This window comes from Pseudochaenichthys georgianus, chromosome 8 (genome assembly GCF_902827115.2).
Source record: "Pseudochaenichthys georgianus chromosome 8, fPseGeo1.2, whole genome shotgun sequence".
Lineage (NCBI taxonomy): Eukaryota > Metazoa > Chordata > Actinopteri > Perciformes > Channichthyidae > Pseudochaenichthys > Pseudochaenichthys georgianus.
In genome coordinates, this window is record NC_047510.2 from 25,554,390 (window position 1) to 25,574,166 (window position 19,777).

Genomic DNA, 19,777 nt, shown 5'->3' on the forward strand with positions numbered 1-19,777 from the left:
TCATATCTGTCTTCAAAAAACAGCTGATCTGATTCATTTCACAAATCTAGTTTGGAAATAACCACTTATTCTCTCAGGAAGAACACACAAGCACAACATGGCTTCAGTGGGTGTAAATGTCATTTATTACAGATATTTAAAACCAATTTATTGTCCTCATTGCTCTTAAATGTTGCTGTCATTCAACCCTTACAACACGCCTACATGGCTGGGCCAGATCATACCATTTTTTATTGTAAATGCTGGAAAAGAGAAGAATAAGAATGAACACTTTTTAATAGTTTAAAGGTGGGAGAGGTGCACTGAGTTGATATATGGTTGATATATGGTGCTTCTAACTTCATAAAAATATACCATGAGGGACGAAGCTCTATTTGAAAACCAGAAAAATAAAATCAGAAAAAACAATACATAAGGACTGCTTTGATAAAACTAAATACAAAAATACAAGGAAAATGTAAATCCTTCTGTTTCATGCGGTGCACTCAAAACAGACAAGAAAAACAAAGAAACAGGTTAATAAATAAACACACAAAATAAACAAGTGCATGCCAATCATGACCTCTCGTGTTAGATGCATCGCTAACACCTGTAGGAGCTTGTTGTGCGGTCTATGGGTCCAATTCTAAAAGTCCTACATGCATAAAATGCTGCATATACACTATATTTATTAACAGGTTCGAGTCCCTTTGTGGTGTTGCTGTATATGGCTGCCTCTCTCTGGTCTCCAACCATCTAACTAATGAATAATACTGACCTGAGAAATAAAAAGAGGACTGGACCAGCTGAAAACATCCAGTGTTTAGTAGAGTTGGACTATACTAGACAACATGTCAGCATTTACAGATTGAATGATTTCAAAAGTATGCCTGCTCCTTTTCCCACAATTTTAAAACAGAAAAACTACACCACACTTCATTTTTTTAATGCATATAAAATGTAACTATGATTTCGCTCATTTGTTTCTTGCTTGTGTTGCATTGTGGGAAGGGGATGAGGCGAAGTTGAGGGTGGGTTAGTCAGCCAGTGTTTTTGAGTCTTTCAGGTAGGAGGGGAGGGGGCAGAGTCACCAGAAGGGGCCGGGGGGAGGAAGTGTCACGCTGTCCCATCACCGCTGTTTGAGCAGTGCTCTGTACATGGCGAAGCCCAGCACCGCGAACACCGTGGCCCCCACGCTCGCTCTCAGCCAGAAGGTGGAGTTCTTCAGATCGGCCTGGGCCATGTGCCTGTGAGAGAGAGAGGGACAGGTCATGTGAGGGGGGGAAGCAACAAGGAAAAGAGGGAGCAGCATCTAAAACAGGAGTGTCCAAACTACGTCCATTTTGAATCGGCCCTCAGCTAATTCAAAAAGTATAATGAAATATGGCCCACAAATGAACTTGTGCTTGTCATATATTGTACTTCTTAAATACAAATGTAAAAATATATTACATAGCGCACTTTTCATATAAATTCTGTCAATTAAAGTTGGAAAAAATGTCACGCAAATCGTAGTAGCCCAATAACTTAATTACATAACAAGCTTGAAATCTACCCTTCATATTTCCTCTTTTTATAAGCAATCTGAAGCTTTTGTTTTAAGGAATGAGCTGCCAACACAATAAATGAAACCCTATGGAGAGCTGTGATGTAGGCTGTTGTGTTTCTTAATGCATTTTCAAGTATCAAGAATAGTTTACCTACATTTGATTGATTTTGCTGACTTATAACTTACCTTATGAGGCCATGAACTTCTAGTGAGTGGCCCAGCCTTTCGTATATTTTTCTGTATGTGGCCCTCAGTGAAAAAAGTTTATAGTTTGGACACCCCTGATCTAAAACAATACGACGCCACTGTTAAAACAGCAGAGGGAAAGTTGCCAACTGACTAGAGAAAGTCATGTGCCCTCTTCCCGTCTCTACAGTGGGGATTTTCTTAAATCGGGTAACTGAGGACTATCAGCGCCATGTGATACCAGCTTGAAACAGGAACACATGCTTTCTCTTGACAGTTGGTTTAGTTTTAGGGAAGAAGACAAAGGAAAGGTGTTGCTCTATGAGAAGCAGCTCTGGTTCACACTGAGGAAGAACACCAGAAAATAATATATATCACTTAACACCAGCTGATCTGGCAAGAAACACAAGCACTGGAGAACTAGAGTATACAAGATAAAAAGCAAGCACAACTATCAGGCAATGGAGACAGCAACAAAGTACCACTGGTCTACAGCTACTGCACACTCAGGAGATAAGCCAGCATAAAACATGTCACCTGTGCTCCCTCTGTTGTGAAGGGAAACAAACTTCAACTTAGCCCAGCCTTAACTAAAGGGATAGTTGGACATTCAGAAAATAATTCTTCTGGCACAAAGTTGGAAAATAGTTTACCTCTAATATCTATGAAACCCCAGAGACGCAAGTCGGATCTAAACTTATTTCTGTTCTTTGTTTACAACAGGATTTATACCATTTTTGCCACGGTCATTTTACGAAAAAAGAATTGTTTCGGGAGGTAAAACAAAGCGGCTGGGCAGATTAATTTGTCAGGATCATTTTTCTTTGTGTTTGTTGTTGTAATGCTCATGTCAGCCACAAGAGGCTGAACCACTTCATGCAACAGGAAGGTTTTAAATCCTATTTGGAAAATTAGGTCTAAATGTCACAACTAAGAAATATAAAAACTTTTATTTTCTCACTTGTCTCCCAGGGCTTCAGTACGTATCTTCCAGTAAAAATATTATTTATGCTAAGCTAACAGCTTAGCCTGTTAACATATGCCTGTTAGCTTAAAATAGCCTCCAGGAAATGAGTAGACTAACCAGCCGCTGAAGTAGCTTCATATTCAACACAGAAATACAAGTGATATTGATCGTCACTGGAACTGCTCCTCTGAAGTCAATAAGATACTTCCCAAGATGTAAAACTATTCATATAAAGACTCCAGCAGCCTATATGTCTCTTTTTGTTACAGGACATGAACATTGGGAATAATGTTAAAATTATTGTTGATAAATAGTGAAAAGTTAAACCTATCCAGGACATACTCCCCAGTCCGGTATACAAATCTAACTCTGTGGAAGTGTGTTCTGCTTTTACCTTTCTGGGGGATTTAGTTGTTCAGCAGAGGCCTCCATAAAGATGGACCCTCCATGTTGGAGAGGGCTGAAACCTGCTGCATCTCAATTAAATCCTCATCTGAAAGCAGGAAGCCCCCGCAGCCTCCACCCAGCCCAGCAGCCACCCACACACACAAAGTCACACCATGGCCGGGGTCGTGCACACGCACACACACACACACACACGCTCAAACGCAGTGGGTAGAGTGGGGCGACAATTCAAAAATAATATTGACTTGGGCTGAAACTAACAAATATTTCATTAGCAATAATAACGCCGTTTACTTTTGTGATCAATTCATTATTCATTTAGTCTATAAAATGTAATAAATGGTGTTAAAAATAAAGCTTAAATTCACATGTAAACTGGAACCAGAGAACCCATTGCGTCTAAAATACTAAAACCATTGTCGATTATTTTCTAACATTTAATGATTAAATGAGCTTGAATAGACACAATACTGCCATGTGATACTTGATGTCATGTGGGATTTACTTATCATATAAGTAAGCCGAAAAGTTGGTCAAGCCTTTTCACATTGAAATGATCTGACATTTATTAGGCCTATTTACATTTTCTGTATTGTTAAAATAGAGAACAAATCAAATTAACACATCTAAAGTGATATCCGATCCATATCACCCAGCCTGAAAATAAAGGAAGTACGATCCCCGCCCACAAGCTCAACTATGTCACCGCGGCGCACACCACACACACAAAGGCACAAAAAAAGATAACACATCACATTTATAAACTGTACACACCACATGGCGGCCATTAATCTAATTGTCATCGGGTAAGATAAATAACATTTAAAAAAGTAAATTATTATTATTTTAAATAAAGTGGATTGGTGTTTTTTCTGACTCTTTTGCTCGCCCCTAAATATTTGACAAACACTGTATGCCACTTTAGCAAAGCAAAATTAAGTTGTATTTTAAATACAAAATGACCTTTCTTAAAAGGTCCCATGTCATGGCCATTTCCACTGATCATAATTCCATTGTTGAGGTCTACTAGAATAGATTTATAGTGTAATTTTCCAAACTCACATTGGTTTCTCATACAGCATCTCTGTAAACTACGTATATTCACTGAATTTCACTCTGCCTTTAACGGCTCGTTGTAGCTCTAGCCCCCACCCTCCCTGTGAGCACAGTGTGCTCTGATTGGTCGGGACGTTGTGAATCGCGCTGAGCTCCGTGGAGGTGTGGTTTCCTTGTTTACCCTGAGCACACACAAAGTCACAGCCGAAGTAAAAATAGTAAGTGTGGCTTGATATTGAGTAAGAAAAAGGTTGATAAACGCTGTGAGAATGGGTCTGAAGAGAGAATTTCCCCGAGATCCCAACTGTCTGTTATCAGCCTGCAGCGTGTGTGTATGTGTGTGTGTGTGTATGTGTATGTGTATGTGTATGTGTATGTGTATGTGTATGTGTATGTGTATGTGTATGTGTATGTGTATGTGTGTGTGTGTGTGTGTGTGTGTGTGAGAAAGTCCGTGGATTGGTCAATTTGGACCAATCAGCGGGGGCTTAACGTAACGGCTCCGCGGACGTAACGTAACGGCTCGGTACATTTGGTTCCGGGTAATGCATGATCATATCGCGTCATAGCTCTGGGCGCGGTTACTGGCCATTCCTACGTCACAGTAGCCAGGAAGTAAACAATGGACAATGACGTATCTCCAACGAGGCGTTTGGGGAGGTATTTTCTGTGTTAGAGTGTACTCGCTACAGGGTGTACTTTGAGGGTTTTAACTCTGCACACCGTTTACATGCATACAAACCTTCATAACACACAAGGGGACAGGTAATAACCGGAAAAGCATGACATGGGACCTTTAAGATGCCTGACATTGCTTGTTATTTTGGAGACCTTAGAATTTATTTATTTTTAAAAATCGAGATTACAATGTCAGGAAATGTAAAATCAAAGCATAATTTATCCCAGTCGACCGATGCACTTTTTAGAAAACACCTCAGGCATTCAATGTGCTAGTGGCACTGTGCACTGCCAGGCCCATTAAGTGTCATGCTATTAATAGTTTAACAACCCCCAGAGATTAAAAAGACAAAGGTTAGTGGCTGGGTGCAACGTTACAGTATACAGCTCCATGAACGCCCAAACACAAGCTCTGCATTCTATGCCATAATTGGCTGGAAAAACTACCGATTCCCCCAAAAATCTGCAAACACACAACACACCTCTGCTGTAAACAAACATACAAAGTCTGCAGTGCACCCCCCCCCTTTCTTATAGTAAACACCAAGCTCTCTGATGTAGAGATTGATAGATGTGAGACATATTGCCAAGGACCGAGGCATGCCTTTGATTATCCACAGAGGTAGAGAACAGGTGAGCCATGCAACTTAGCAGCAGACTGATTAGCAGAGGGTGAACACATGCAAGAGGAAGAGGAAGAAGGGCAGCCAAAAACATGTTTGTGAACTCCTATAGAGGGGAAGGACAAACACACAGACAGAAGACAAGACAGGAAAAAACAGGATGAAATGACACGGTGGTGATTGGTACAACATAATCTATTTAAACATCAAAGGAACACATTTTGAAGTCTAAACCCACAGGAAACAAGTACAGCTGTTTATATTTTAAGTATATGTCCGATTGATATTGTGCTTTTTAAAATAAAATGTCTCCTGTTGGAGTAGACTTCAGTGTTAATGATGGAAATATAGACAAAGGGAGACTGAATACATACTAGGTAACTAATCAAGCACTTAATGGTTAATGATAAGGGTTGGTGCCAAAGAGAAATGAATACACAGGAAGAACTGTATGTGATTGAAAATGAATCACATATAATCATGCAGACATTAATGAGGTTTTTAGTTTGAATGAAGCACAAAGTGAATGGCTGGTTTTTCTTCATCCTTTGTGCAAAAATATGCTTGTTGGTCAAGATTCACAGATTGCATATCCACTGCAGGAGGAAGTAGTATAACGATTAAAAAAATGTGGCTTCATATATCAGTTGTTAACCCTTCAATGTTAAGAGTTGATATTTTGTAGGAATGATTGGCTGAACAACATAGATATATGATGTATTGCAGTTGTTTGTAGCATTATATATACACTCAGAACTATCCAGAGATATGAAAACATTGAAATGGTTTATTCCTCTGAATGAAATAAAAATGATTTTATCTGTAAATATATTAGTGTCATGTATGTGGGTTAGTAAGAGGGGTTGAGCATGCACTGCACTTCATGCATTTTCCACACGGATTCCAACACACGTCACCTCCCTGGCTAGCAGCCCGTGTGTTAGCCGGCACAGCGCGGTCACACTTCGCTTTGTCAAACTGTACAGAGGGGGGGGGCGCTGGCTGGAGCTGCAGCAGAGACCAAAACATGACCATCGGGTTTTAAGAATATGACCAAGAAGTAAATAAAAAAACGTAGCTCACTTTTGATTTGTCTGAAAAGCATCTAATATACAACTCCTGTAGGAAGAGGAGTCCTACTTGATTTAGAAGGTTGAACATACATATACAACTTTTTTAATTGATATTAAATTAATGAATCAATACATTGATTAAAAACTTTGTTCACATTTATTTTGCTCATCAGTTTGTAAAAAGAGCAGACTAATGCAAACGAGCGGCAGCTTTTTGGCAACCCAGCGTGAAGCAACAGGGGTAATTCCCAAAAAGAAATCACCACAGTATCAAATTAATCACAAAAGGAAAGGAAGAGTATACATTTATCTAAACCACATGTTTTTGGTATCAGTAACATCACATTCAATCCCATTTAATATTCCCTTGTCCCTGAAGTGGATATGCAGTGTAAACCTGACCGCAGAGGATCTGTCCCCATCACCATTGTTAGAGAGCTTGGGTGGAAAAGGAGCCTCCCTGTGATAGACCCGGGGGGTCAGACTCGAGGGTGGGGCACACAGAGAGGAGGAATGAGGCTATGCTAGAACACAAAAGCTTATCCCATGTATGAACCTGTTGAACACGACCCTGCAGAGCTGGGCCTTTATACTGCGCAGCAGCTCCAACTTGAGGAGGTTCTGACACAGGCAATAGGAGCACCTGTTGCAGGCACACATGCAGCGCAGACGGGCGTGGCTGTGGAGAGACACACAAAGATGCGTGTATTCACCACCACAGAAAGACAACACGTACCAGACAACATACACAGAGGAGGGGGAGGCCAAGGTAGATGACCACCAGTATTTAACCACTTAACTAAATTAAAGAACCAGATTTAAGAGAATACTTACTTCTGGGCTGCAGCCTGCACTGCTGCCATTTAACTTCTATTGCTCAACTCAGAAACAAATATCAGAAACAAATATGAACCAAAACATAGAATAATGCACTACGTTGTTGTTTCACTGCAGGTTGTGGATCATCTCCTCCTTGGCAATAAGACGCAGTAGACAGACGTATTGACAGGAAAACATTTATAATGAACTTGCCATGTCTAAACTTAGAGGAAAATAAACTCAAGAGACACAAGGAGAGGAAATCATTGTGGCAAACCATTGAATCATTGCATAATACAATGAAATGTAAGATGTACTATTTAGTAAGCACCTTAGCCTGGGCTGGGTTGACATTTTAAGTAGTTTCTGAACAATCTGTTCACTGTCTGACCCAGAATTTACCCTCCATCATTAGATCGCATTAGTACTCAAACTCTTTCATTCAAGTGTAGACAATAGGATTAATGGCTTGATCAAATGAGACTAAGTAGCCAGGTCTCATTATGTTCCAATTATCTCCTCTGAAATCTCTTCTGATCAGGAAGCTTTAAGGTTTAGATACTGGTTCTGTAAAGTCAAAGGATTGACTTCAAAGAGTTTCAGGCAGGGACTTACAGGCCTTCACACACACATGCAGCCATCTCACAAGGCAGCATGAGAGGCCCAGAATATGCATATAATTTGTGTTTAGCAACTTTACACGTAACACATCAAATACATGTCAACTTTCAATAATATTCCCATGATGTAACCTTTGAATATCTCAGGCACTTTCTGATCCAAACAAGCAGGAGAGAGGTCAAAGTGGACAGGCACACAGAGGAAAAGTAATAGCCATGGTGGATAAGGCTTGAATAGTTAACTAAGTGAGATCACAAAGGGTTTAATACTCACGGGTACATGGCCATGGTGGTGAGTCTGGTGTAGATGTCTTTGCTGGGGGCCTCGATGGTGCTGCATGTGAACGGCTGGGGGGGGTGGAGCTTGTGCTTGCGGCAGAACTCGTGCGGTGAGAGGCTGTAGTGCTGCCGTACTTCGTGCAGGTCAGACTTGGCGGCGAGCATCACGCAGGGCGTCTTGCTATCTATGAAGTATTGCTGCCAAACAGAATAGTTCAATGTTACTCGCTGGACCGTGTGCAGCCGGCCTTACGAGCCTCAGTGCATCATTTCATCTTCTAGAACATACCTTGTACACTTTGGCGCAGTATTCAAAAGAGCCTGGGTTGTTGACGTCATACACCAAGCAGACTACATCACAAGCAAGGTCCGCCTCTGACAGGAAGTCAAAGTCTGGCATCACCTCATGGAGCTAGTAGAGCAGACAGAGAGAGACTGAGTGTGCAGGTAGAGGTATTAACGTGCTAACACTAACGCACAGTCAGGTGCGATACAGATTATATCACAGTAATCCAAACAGCAGATGATGAGTCGGTAGTTCTTACCAGCAGGTATTTTTCCTGACCATAAACGTAGGTCGTGCTGATGGCGTAGAAGGATTTGTGGTCTTCTCTAATCCGCCTCTGTGTCTGTGGTGGGTAACAAACACATTAATAGCAGGAACCCATCAACACTGTTTATAAGAGGGTTCCCTGCAATCTGGCCCGTTTGCTCCAACTCTGTGATTTGAAAACTTAAAATGTACCATAATACTATTTTAGCATTCTCTTCATTTTTTATAATAAATCAATTCTACCCGTTTTGGAATGTTCTATGAATTATGTAATATGAGTAAATAATACTGTAACATTGGCTCACATTTCACTTTACTGACACTTTACCTCAGCCACAACGCAGACTCTATGCATTACATTAATGCACAACAATATTTTTTATTACTGACGATTTTTCTTCCTTCTTATTCCATTGCAATATAAATACTGTTATATTTGATTCTATTTTTAAATATTTTTCTGGTTCTCTACCTGTGTTTTTAATTCTTGTTTTACTTTTATGTAACCACCACGACACCAAGTCAAATTCCTCGTACGTGTAAACCTACCTGGTAATAAACCTGTTTCAGATTAACAATTCGTCTTCTTTCATCTTCTACAAGCTTGATCAAGTTTCATATATTGCACATTGTTTGTTTTACCGAGGACGGACACGATTATACTCAGTGTGCTTCCAGCAAGACACACTGGGAAAAATATCCCTTTAAAAAAGAGAGTTTGAAATCATGTGAAGCTGTGATTTCCCCTCACCTGCAGGTTCTTGCCCAGGAACGCTTGCAGGAAGCCGCTCTTCCCGCTGCCTCGGGCGCCCAAGACGTTGCACCGGAAGACGCTGCGCTGAGTCTGTTTCTTCTGCAGATCGATGCGCTTGTTACGTGTTACTGAAAGAACAGGAAATGCACATTTTTCACAAGTGAGAACATGCATGATCAGTGGCAACATACATTAAAAGTAATGCATTTATTTTGTAGGCATAAACGCAAACATATCTGTTACCTGTGATGGCAGCAGCTTGAGAGTCCTGTTCATAGATGATAGAGTAGCCAAGGTACCCTAAGTACTCCAAACTACGCTGTACATCGAGATATGTTGTCAACCTAACACAGAAACACAAAGAGCATGATGGGTCTGAAGGCATGAGAGATTTATACATGCATTGTGTTGTACTTTTATCTTCTTCATAATTAAGGATATCATGCCATACTGTGAATGCCATCGGGTTTATAACACTAAAATAGGCGTGTGTGTGTGTGTGTGTGTGTGTGTGTGTGTGTGTGTGTGTGTGTGTGTGTGTGCGTTAATATCCATGTTCCACACTCACGTCCACTGGGAGAGGTATCCCTGGTATGTGATCCATCCCTGTTCGTTAGTGCCCACCGTGTGGTTGACATCCGGGCCCCAGGGCATGTAGGGAAACACTTTGAACAAGTCCTTCACCTCCTCTGGTGACAGCGCACAATCTCTGTCCTGGGTCGTACCAAGCGCACATAGTTACAGTCACACATTTGAACATAACAGAATAAGCGGTATCATGCATTTTAAATAACAGTATGTAACAGTATGTAGATTCATTGCTAATCACTCACTTTGTCATGTTTGTCGAAGACACTCTGGAGGAAGAGGTAAGCGTTGTGATTGAGCTCTGTGGTGCAGTCCGGGGGGATCTTTACCCTGCGATACAGGGACACACAGAAACAATCACTTTCAAAAAGGGACAAAGGAAGAAAGAATCTCACTAAATCACTTCAAATACCAGGCACTCAACCAGAACAAATCTGTTAACAAGATGAAACGACTGATAGAAATTACGTCATTTCAACAGAGGAACACGACATCCATAAGATGATGACGATGAATGATACATAAAAACACTTTTATGCATCTATCATTTTGTAAAGTTATAAATGAAACAGGGCTGAAATAATGTGACTGATGAATCTGGATCCATTAGGCATGAAACATTTTTGTAAAAATATATTTTTTTGCAGCATCTTTCGAGCTGCAACCATTATTATTATTCTGTAACTATTTTGATTTGTATTAACTGTTTGCAAGTCGAATTTCAAGGAAAAATTACCAATATTCTTTGGTTCAAAATGTTTGATTATTTTCTTTGATGTTGGTCACTAAATATATTTAGACTGTGAACGTTTTAAAGATACAAATAAACCACACTTGGTCTGTGGGGGGATGATCCCAAACGAAGACTACCAAGCTACCAATAACCCTTGTGTCTTTAAATGTGCCCTTACATGGGGAACAGGTATTCCTGTGTGAGCTCCAGGTCGTCGTCATATCCAAACCTCCTCAGCACCGTCCAGGTGGTCTCGTGTCGGCCTCGCTGGATGAAGAGGGTGTGGAGGAACAGGAAGCCTGATATAGAAGACAGAAAAAAGTAATAAGCAAATGTCTACAAATATAATCAGAAAAGGAGAAGGGATTTTGAGGGGATATAAGGAGAATAGGTAATACATTGGACGATGGAGGAAATAGGAGGAAACAAAAACCATAAAGGTGTCTCTGACCTTTGAGTGTAAGTCCGTCGTCGTTGACTCCATCCGTCATGTTTCTCCTGACCACATTCTTCACATCCTCTAAAGCCTGAGGCGCCAGCGGTGTATTGAAACACGTTCTCTGAACAAACAATGGTTTGGTGTTTTTATGTTTGGTTCATTTTTAAATCTGCCCCATTTTGTATCTAGTCAAGAACAATTGGTCGACAGTGACACTATTAAAGTGGAGACCCTTACCTGGAAAAAGTTGAGCTCATTGTCATTGAGGATGCCGTCGTTGTCCAGGTCAGACACTTTAAAGATTCTAGTTAAAGACTTGATGCAGGAAGGCTTCAACTGTAATAAAGAAGAAATATAATTATGAAGGTGGTTATATGTACTCATACAGAAATGCTTAATTCAACAGTAAGCATAGTGGCAGCTAACGCTAGGGAATGCACCAATACAACTTTTTGTCATCTCAGGGTATCTGCCATACTGTAGACACATCACATATTAAAGGCTCTTTTGACCCCTAGTTTAAAATCTAAATACAGCTCATCGACTGGCATTATTGTTATGTAATGTAAGGACAAGTTTTCCGTGAGTCAAGTCACACATTTCCATTTTCCTTCATTCTTTTGGCTTGCTGGGGGTTTATAGATTTACTCAGAAACGTTCGTGTATTATGGGATTAATGTTGAGCACATTGAGTGTGGACCATGTTGAGCTACTATTGGACTGAAAGACAGTCTCAACCTATTTGCATGTTTGTCCTTAGCTGGATGTTAAACTCAGAAAGTCTTTAAGGCTCTCACCTCCTTCTCCTCCGGGCAGTACAGGGGTCCCGTCGGGTGGAGCACAGCCTTCTGGGCGTAGTAGAACAGCTCGGAAATGTTCTTCAGGTTTTTAGCTGAGCACTGAGGGGAAAGAGGGCAGATGTGTGGGAATGGAGGACAATTATCAGGCAATGCATCTCCATAGAATTGAAAAGTTCACTTAGAAAAAAAGGTCTATTAGTATAACCTCCACAACAATCAAAGTAAATTGAGTTAGTTGAATACACACTTCAACGATGTCAATAGAGGCTTCAAGGTCAGAAATAAGAGTTAGTCTAAATGTATGTTGGAAAGTAACAAAGTACATTTACTCAAGTTGAGTTATTTTTCTTTGCTACTTTATATTTCTACTCCACTATATTTCAGATAAGAATATTTGATATACTAACATTACTTCATTTATTTGGCAGGTGTAGTCAACATATAAATATTGAGAGCATATCAAATACAAAAATATTTTTAAAAATCTGTAAAATGGTAGGCCTATATACCAGAAATAAGTGCAGCTTACACGCATTCAAGAAAATAATCTAACAGGGGAATAAATCATAACACTGACAAACAAATGTGGGCTTAAGAATGAGTACAGACATTTTTTTCCATTGGTTGTGTAGTTCAACTTAAGAAACATTTTGAAGGCAAGGCAAGTTTATTTATAAAGCACTTTTCAACACAAGGTAATTCAAAGTGCTTGAAGGCAGAACTTTCCACTTGTAACTACAGTACTGCAATTTTACCTAAATAAAACATTCTAAAATTGTTGACACTGACAAAGAAACACAGAGATATAAATAACTTGGAGAAGCAGGAGTTACAGCCAATCGGGGGCCTGGCTGAACACTGAGCCAGCAGTAAAACATTAGTGCGTGTGTTTCCCAGGTGAGTGTCCCCTAACTGAATCACTGTGCATGTGCCTTCTCTCACGTCCTCCCTCCTCTCCCTTGTTACTGATCCAGCTGAGACGGGCATGACTGAGCTGCCTCGTGCGACGGAGGGAAATCTGAATTAAAGGGTAACGCAGACAGAGGCCAGCTTCCTTTCAACACACTCACAGTCCATCAGTCAGCAGACGATGGCCTTAGAGGGCGGGGTTCAGAGAAATAAATCTATCAACCACTCAGTCAGAGTGTAAGAGGAGTCAGGAGCTGGAGCGCAGCGGGGGGGGGCGATCTGTCCTGCACAGAGCCAGCCTCTCTGACAGTCACTGCTTATATTGGATTTCATTGGATGCCAATTAATTGCTCTTAAGTGCTTCATCAAAGTACTTTCTTTGATATTTAACTGAGTTGGACATCCACACAGCTCTGCCTCAATGGACCCAAAAGGTTTTTATCTGTGTGTATTGATGTCTTACCTCTACACATGTCTCGATGTCCTGGTATTGATTCATGATTGGCAGGATGGTCTCCATGCTGCTGTGTTCCACCAGGTCCGACTTGTTCCCCACTAGGATCAGTGGTACTCTGCAGAGAAAGTATTTATAACTACATTATAGAGCCAGCACCATAGGTCGATTAAACAATTAGTTAATTGACAGAATAAATTATAGGCAGCTTTTTTAATGCCAAGAATTGTCTGGTTCGCCTCTCCAGAGTGAGGATTTGCTGATTTCCCCTTTTTTATATGAATGAGAATGGTTTTTGGGGGATTTTGAACCGTTGGTTTGACAAAATGTACTTATGGAATTGTATAGAAAAATCATTAATCAATTGAGAAAATGGTTAATAATTCATATTAAAAATAATCATTAGTAGCCCTACTAGAATATGTTGTCATAATATTATCGGATATTAGCTTTAATGACCTTGAAATCATCTATAAAAAACCACCACATCAAATTAATCCGTATTCATTCAATTAATTCACAATAATTAGCATTGGCAAAACAGAACTAATGATTCTATATTTTAAAGTGTCGCATGCAGTTAAATCAGTATTAGCTCAACAATGATAAGCCCTCTTTTGGACAATAATCTCAAAATCCTTAGCTGATTTCAAGTCTGCAATGAAGTGAATCACAAGGAAGACAAACACACATCTATTAAAATGGCTGAACACACACCTGCTATCCTTGTCTGTTCTGTCATTTATGAGAGGGATCCAGTGGCTTGTCACCTAGAGGAGTAAAGCACAACATCAAAGACTGCAGCGGCACAAACACATATTTATTTTGTCAGACTAAGATGATTAGAAAAAGCTTGTCTTGTTTAAAATTCCAGAAATACTTCAGTTATGTATTTGATTAACTCTACAGAGTACAGAAAGACGCCATGCTCACCTTTTCGATGGACTTCTTGTTGTTGACTGCGTAAACTATGCAGATAACATTGGCCTGTAAAGACAAATATCAATATCAACAATGTGTTCAGGCATTACTAAACCAGATGAAAGTGAGAATTAGGTCAAACATACCTTTGATATTTCTTGGAACAGCTGCTCTTCTGTCTGTTCTGCCTCTATACGATGTTAAAAAGGAAACATCAGTACAGTAAATAATATGTAAATGTAACGGAGGTGATCTCTGGGCCCATAGATCTCGGACTCCGTTACGGGTAATATAGCACTAAAAACATTGCACAGGAAGCAGGGGAATATATGTAATTATGTAACTAATTTGTCTGTCTCTGTTTCCTGGTTTAATTCTGAAAAGTGTTCCCCTTTCCCCATGTCTGTTGCTGGATTGTGTGCACCTGGTGCCCTGTGTTGTCTCCTCCCCCCCACCTGTGTCTAATTGCTCCCCCCTCACCTGTGTCTTGTTAGTCTGTGTGTGTATTTAGGTGCTGTTTTCTTGTTGAGCTGGTAGTGTGTGTGAGATCCTTGTGGTGGCTGGTGACTGTGTTCACGTGGGCAGCAGATTGAGGCTCTGTCATATATATTTATGATTTAATAAATGCCCACACCGGGTTGTATTTTGGACGTTCTGCCTCTGCCTCCTTGCTTGGTCGGGCCGCTCAACGGTCAGCTTCACAGTAATCAAGCTGTGCAGTTACCAAATTAATCTATTACTCAGATTATATTCGGTAGGGATTATTAAAAATATCAGACATGCAGCCCATGTGTGTGGTAGGTGGGAGATGTACCTGAATAGTCCACAATGTGTGTGGGCACCCTCTCTGGGGTGACATCAGCTGGGATGGTGATCTCCTCAGCTCGAAGAGGAACCTGGGAGATAGAAAAAGACGATTAATTCTTCTGACAACAAACACACATCTAAAAATATAACATGTGTTTTTCTCCTTTTTAACCTCATGGTTCTGACATCATCAAATAACATTCAGTCAAATGTACAGTAGTAACCGCCCAGCCCATAGTAATTTGATCAGGATGTTGCATAAATGATTTCAACGGTATCCATCCCCTGATTTCCTGTTGTTACAAACCTCATCAGGAAACTCCTCACTGACCAGAGACATGATCAGCGATGTCTTCCCCACCTTGGCTGTACAGACGAAGGACAAAGAAATGTGTCGTTACAATCTGGAATTACATACGTCTTTGACTGACAATGGGTCATTAACGTGTGACCTCTCCTCCATTTGTATTGAGTGCTCTGGGTAATGTGTAGCGCAGACCAGAGCAGCTGAAGCAGGGTCAGAGCTGAAGCCGAGTGCAACGGTTCCCAAAGAGCATTCACTGAGCAAAGGAAACAACACATGGTGGAGAAATACAGTCTGAGAGTAAGCCTATGGTAGAAAGATTAGACTAAGAGTTGCACGTGTATTCTAAGTAACTCATTTGAATTGGATTTTTTACGTGAATTCTCCACATTTACTCTTAATTTTCATCATCACTTCACAACATTCTCTTTTAAATGACCTTGAATAAGCTTCTTTCTACACCAGAACAAATGCTAGTAAAAGAAAAGAAAAAAAGAGCAATCAAAACAACAACAAATCATCCAACTCTTTTACAATGTAATCACTATATAGATATATTAAAACATACATATTCTAACAGACATATTAACATTCATAAGTTGGCATGTCTTGTATTGAATGATTGGATTTAAACTATTCATTGATTATCCAATTGGTCCATCACTCTAATTATCTTGATGCATGGTTTTTTCGGTTTTCTAATGTTATTGGAAATGTAATGTTTTGGAGTTAGATTTTTGGACTGCTGGTTAGACAATAAACATCAGTTTGAAAACGTCTTGGTGCCTGGGAACTGAAAGGGTATTTTTATGATTGGATAACACAATAGAGAGCAAACAATCAATTGAACAAATGGTCGTCAGATTGATCAATTAGGAAACGGATCCCTTTAAGCCCCAGGTTGCAGCCCCTCTGGTCCCTCAGCGTCTTCACAGATCTGTGACCCCACAGACTCGGATGAACTTTACAACTCTGGCGAAGGCACATTATTTAGCGTTCCTTTTTTCAGGAACAGTCACTACCAACTCGCCTTATGTGACAAAGTAGGGCATCGGGCATAGCCTTAACTGAAATAGAAATAATACTGACAACACACGCTTTCAAGAGAACAAACAGTTTCAACGATGAGGGTATTGCCTTTATGGTTTTACTCTGCCCTCACACCGAGGTACTGGGGAAAGTTAAGATCTTGTAATAACAAAAACCTAATATTGTGCATCCAGTACAATTTGGATGTTTGGACTAGTGGATATAAAAATCATAATATGTTTAAAACATCACTTTAGGCTTCAGGAAATACAAATTGTGAAAACACTATGATTCTTAGTACTTTTCGGACATTTTAAAGACTGAAAACGGGATTAAATGTTAGCCCTGGTTCCAGTATTACTTTAATTTAATACTGCAGAAATTAACTTATTCTGATATCATATCTTATTCTCACTTGCCTTTCACTATATTTATGTTCTTGTTTATACAATCTAAATCAATTACACAGCATGCAAGAAATAAATACCGCCTTCATACAACTTATCATATTAAGTGCCTTTGTAAAGCATTTACACCTGGGATAATTGTTATTTCCCAATATTAATAACACATCTTGTGGCAGCCTGGTCATGAGATAATGTCTGCTCATGAGAAGTAGCTTATTGAGATATGGCAGCACATGGAAACACTCGTGATAAGGTATGATGCACTGTGAGATACTAAACTGGAAACAGCAGACAGAAACCAAAGCTCAGGATATGTATTCTTATCAAAGTCTTTGGAAAGGTTACAGTCACTAAATGGGTGATTTGCCACTCACTGCTATACACTCACATGTTTTAGTATATTGTACACAGTGTGTTTTCATGTATCAGGCATATTAGCGAGTATTCTCATTTATTCTGTATATTTTTATAATGTTTAGATACTCCTCTGACTATAGGTATGTTTGACTGATAATGTGTATATATTGCTTTTACATTTTTAGTGTCTATCCGTAAGATTTTTTTCTGAATTCCTGAAGATTTGCTGTCAAAATGCTGCTGTGACAAAATAATAACCCAACTTGGGATAAACAAAGTATCTATCTAACCAGGACTAAAACAAATTCTAATTTAGATTTTTTAATTCTCTTATTTTCTAAATCCCCCTTTCAGTCTTTAAAATGTCAGAGATGCATTACAAATCATAGTGTTTTCACCATGTGTATTTCCTAAATATCTATCTATCTATTCACTGGTGCATCTGCTAGCTGTAGCCTCTAGCTACCTCACTAGCATGTTAGCTAATAAAGCGTTCACCAGCTTGTGGATTAAAGACTACTTACGTTCCCCCACAAGCAGTATCCTCACGTCCTTCCTCATGTTTTCTCTTGCTTCCCTCAACAGAAAGGACAGTGTTTATTGTCTCATGAAGTCCTCTGGATAGCGTCCTCCTCTAGTAGCAGGCCCGCGCACTGAAGTCCTGTCAAACTCTCCTTTGTAGGACAAAACGGACGGACAGTTTTTGGAGGTCCTCCGTGTTTTCTACGCACTTCTTATTAACGAACGACTGTTCAGCTCGGGAGTAAATGTCATTCAGAGACCAGTGTGTGCCACATGTCTCTGTAATTTCACGTTAATCACACTCTTTTCGGCGCTTGTATAGCATTTCGCAGTGGATATTACATGGGTATGTCCGACCTCCAACACCGGGCAACTACAGCAAGCCGGACAGGACAAACTTCAGCTGTATGAAAATCGCGTTATGCTGCTCTCTTGTGCCAAATAGAGGAGCTGCATCTGTTCGTGATTTCTTACAGAGGTGCAAAGGCAAAGATATCTCAATCAAAAATCCCATACCTTACACTCCTGTTATTGAGTTTCAGGTAATAGCAAAACCTTTAATAGCAACACAATTTTTTTACAACATGTATAACTGGCTCTGAAGATAAATTAAATAGTATAGCAACTCAAAGATATTGTTAAAGATACGTGCACTTTCAGAGCATTGAAAGTACATTTGTAATAAATGTTGTCGTATCCACAGAATACAAGGCTACCAAGCAAAATAACAGAAATTAAGATATAAATGTAAGTGAACATAAATGTAGAAATACATTAAAGATATATAATAATGTGTGTCCTGTTTGTTCTCAATCTATATTTATTTATTTACATCATCAAGTATTTATTTATTTATTACTGTATTATTTGTATTTCTTTATCTATTTCCACAGTTATTTATATTAGTGTTCCAGTATTTATTCATGTATTTATTCAAACATGTATTTATTTATTCTTACCTATGTCATGTTCTGTCCTCCATAAGTCTACAGAAGACTCAACATGGATATTCTCATCAGGGAGATTAGTTGAGGGAATCCTTTTTTTATATATATTAATGTTAGTATAATGAGTAATGTGCTAATTTTATAAACACACTTGTCTTTTTGCATCTGGTTAAAACGGATTAAATATTTTTGTTATTGTCTTGTTTTTCTCCATTTGTTGCGTATTATTGGACATTGGTATTAATGGACATGTGTGTTGTGTTTATGGATGCATCTAATCTAATTTAACTCTGAACATTTACTAAACATCAGAATAAATAGCAAATGTAAACAGATTCACTGAGCAGCTAACATTTATGTCAATAATAATATTTCAATCATCATTGCACTAAAGTTCAAGACAAAGTATCGTAACATTATCATGATTTAATAAGTTCCATTTGCAATATTATTATATAATATATTATTATATATTATTATAATATTATATTATAATATTATATAATATATTATAATAATATAAAAAAAGTGTTGCTCAACTCATGGATGTAATCAGGGAATTAGGTAATTTAATATGTTTAATATGTAATGTTATATTACAGTATATGCTTATTTGTAAGAAAATAAGAAACATAAAAAGATCACATGGTAAAAATAGCATGATACAATACATATGTGTTCATCTCATGTCAACGGTTTTTGATCATAAGTAATAATAATAATAATAATAATAATAATACATTTGATTTAGGGTGAGTTGCCCTAATGTGGGACACGCCCTAATGTGGGACACCCAAGCTCAAATGGGTGTAGCTCTTCCTCAAACAAATGAAAGTCAATGAAACTACGGGATAACACAAGCTGTGATGTCATGCGGTCAAAATCACATGACTTCTCAAATGTCCAATCACAGATGAGGGTGGAAAAACCTTCAAACAGGAAGTACCCTGTGTGAAGACCACCCAAAGATCAGTGACATAGTGTTTTAAATTTCGTAGAAATAAAACAATCTTGCAAGT

General features: G+C 39.2%; 1 protein-coding gene across 3 annotated transcripts; it reads right to left on the reverse strand.

The window, feature by feature from the left end:
- Nucleotides 1-102: 102 nt before the first annotated feature.
- rhot1a (ras homolog family member T1a) lies at nt 103-18,199 on the reverse strand. 3 transcript variants are annotated; one of them, XM_034089025.2, is made up of 21 exons: nt 17,814-18,199; nt 15,500-15,558; nt 15,200-15,281; nt 14,532-14,575; nt 14,398-14,451; nt 14,182-14,234; nt 13,474-13,582; nt 12,099-12,200; nt 11,539-11,637; nt 11,314-11,422; nt 11,041-11,161; nt 10,375-10,459; nt 10,110-10,255; nt 9,785-9,885; nt 9,539-9,669; nt 8,780-8,863; nt 8,524-8,646; nt 8,230-8,432; nt 7,073-7,195; nt 6,356-6,451; nt 3,162-5,546 (listed from the first exon to the last, which is right to left on the reverse strand). In XM_034089025.2, the coding sequence occupies exons 1-21, from the start codon at nt 17,848-17,850 to the stop codon at nt 5,483-5,485; spliced, it is 2,025 nt and encodes a 674-aa protein (XP_033944916.1). In that variant the 5' UTR covers nt 17,851-18,199; the 3' UTR covers nt 3,162-5,482. The 3 variants fall into 3 exon arrangements, with proteins under 3 accessions (XP_033944914.1, XP_033944916.1, XP_033944913.2); XM_034089023.2 differs by lacking the exons at nt 3,162-5,546; nt 6,356-6,451; nt 7,073-7,195 and adding an exon at nt 103-1,226 and having other exon boundaries at nt 17,814-18,198; XM_034089022.2 differs by lacking the exons at nt 3,162-5,546; nt 7,073-7,195 and having other exon boundaries at nt 5,677-6,451.
- Between the last annotated feature and the right edge of the window lie 1,578 nt (nt 18,200-19,777).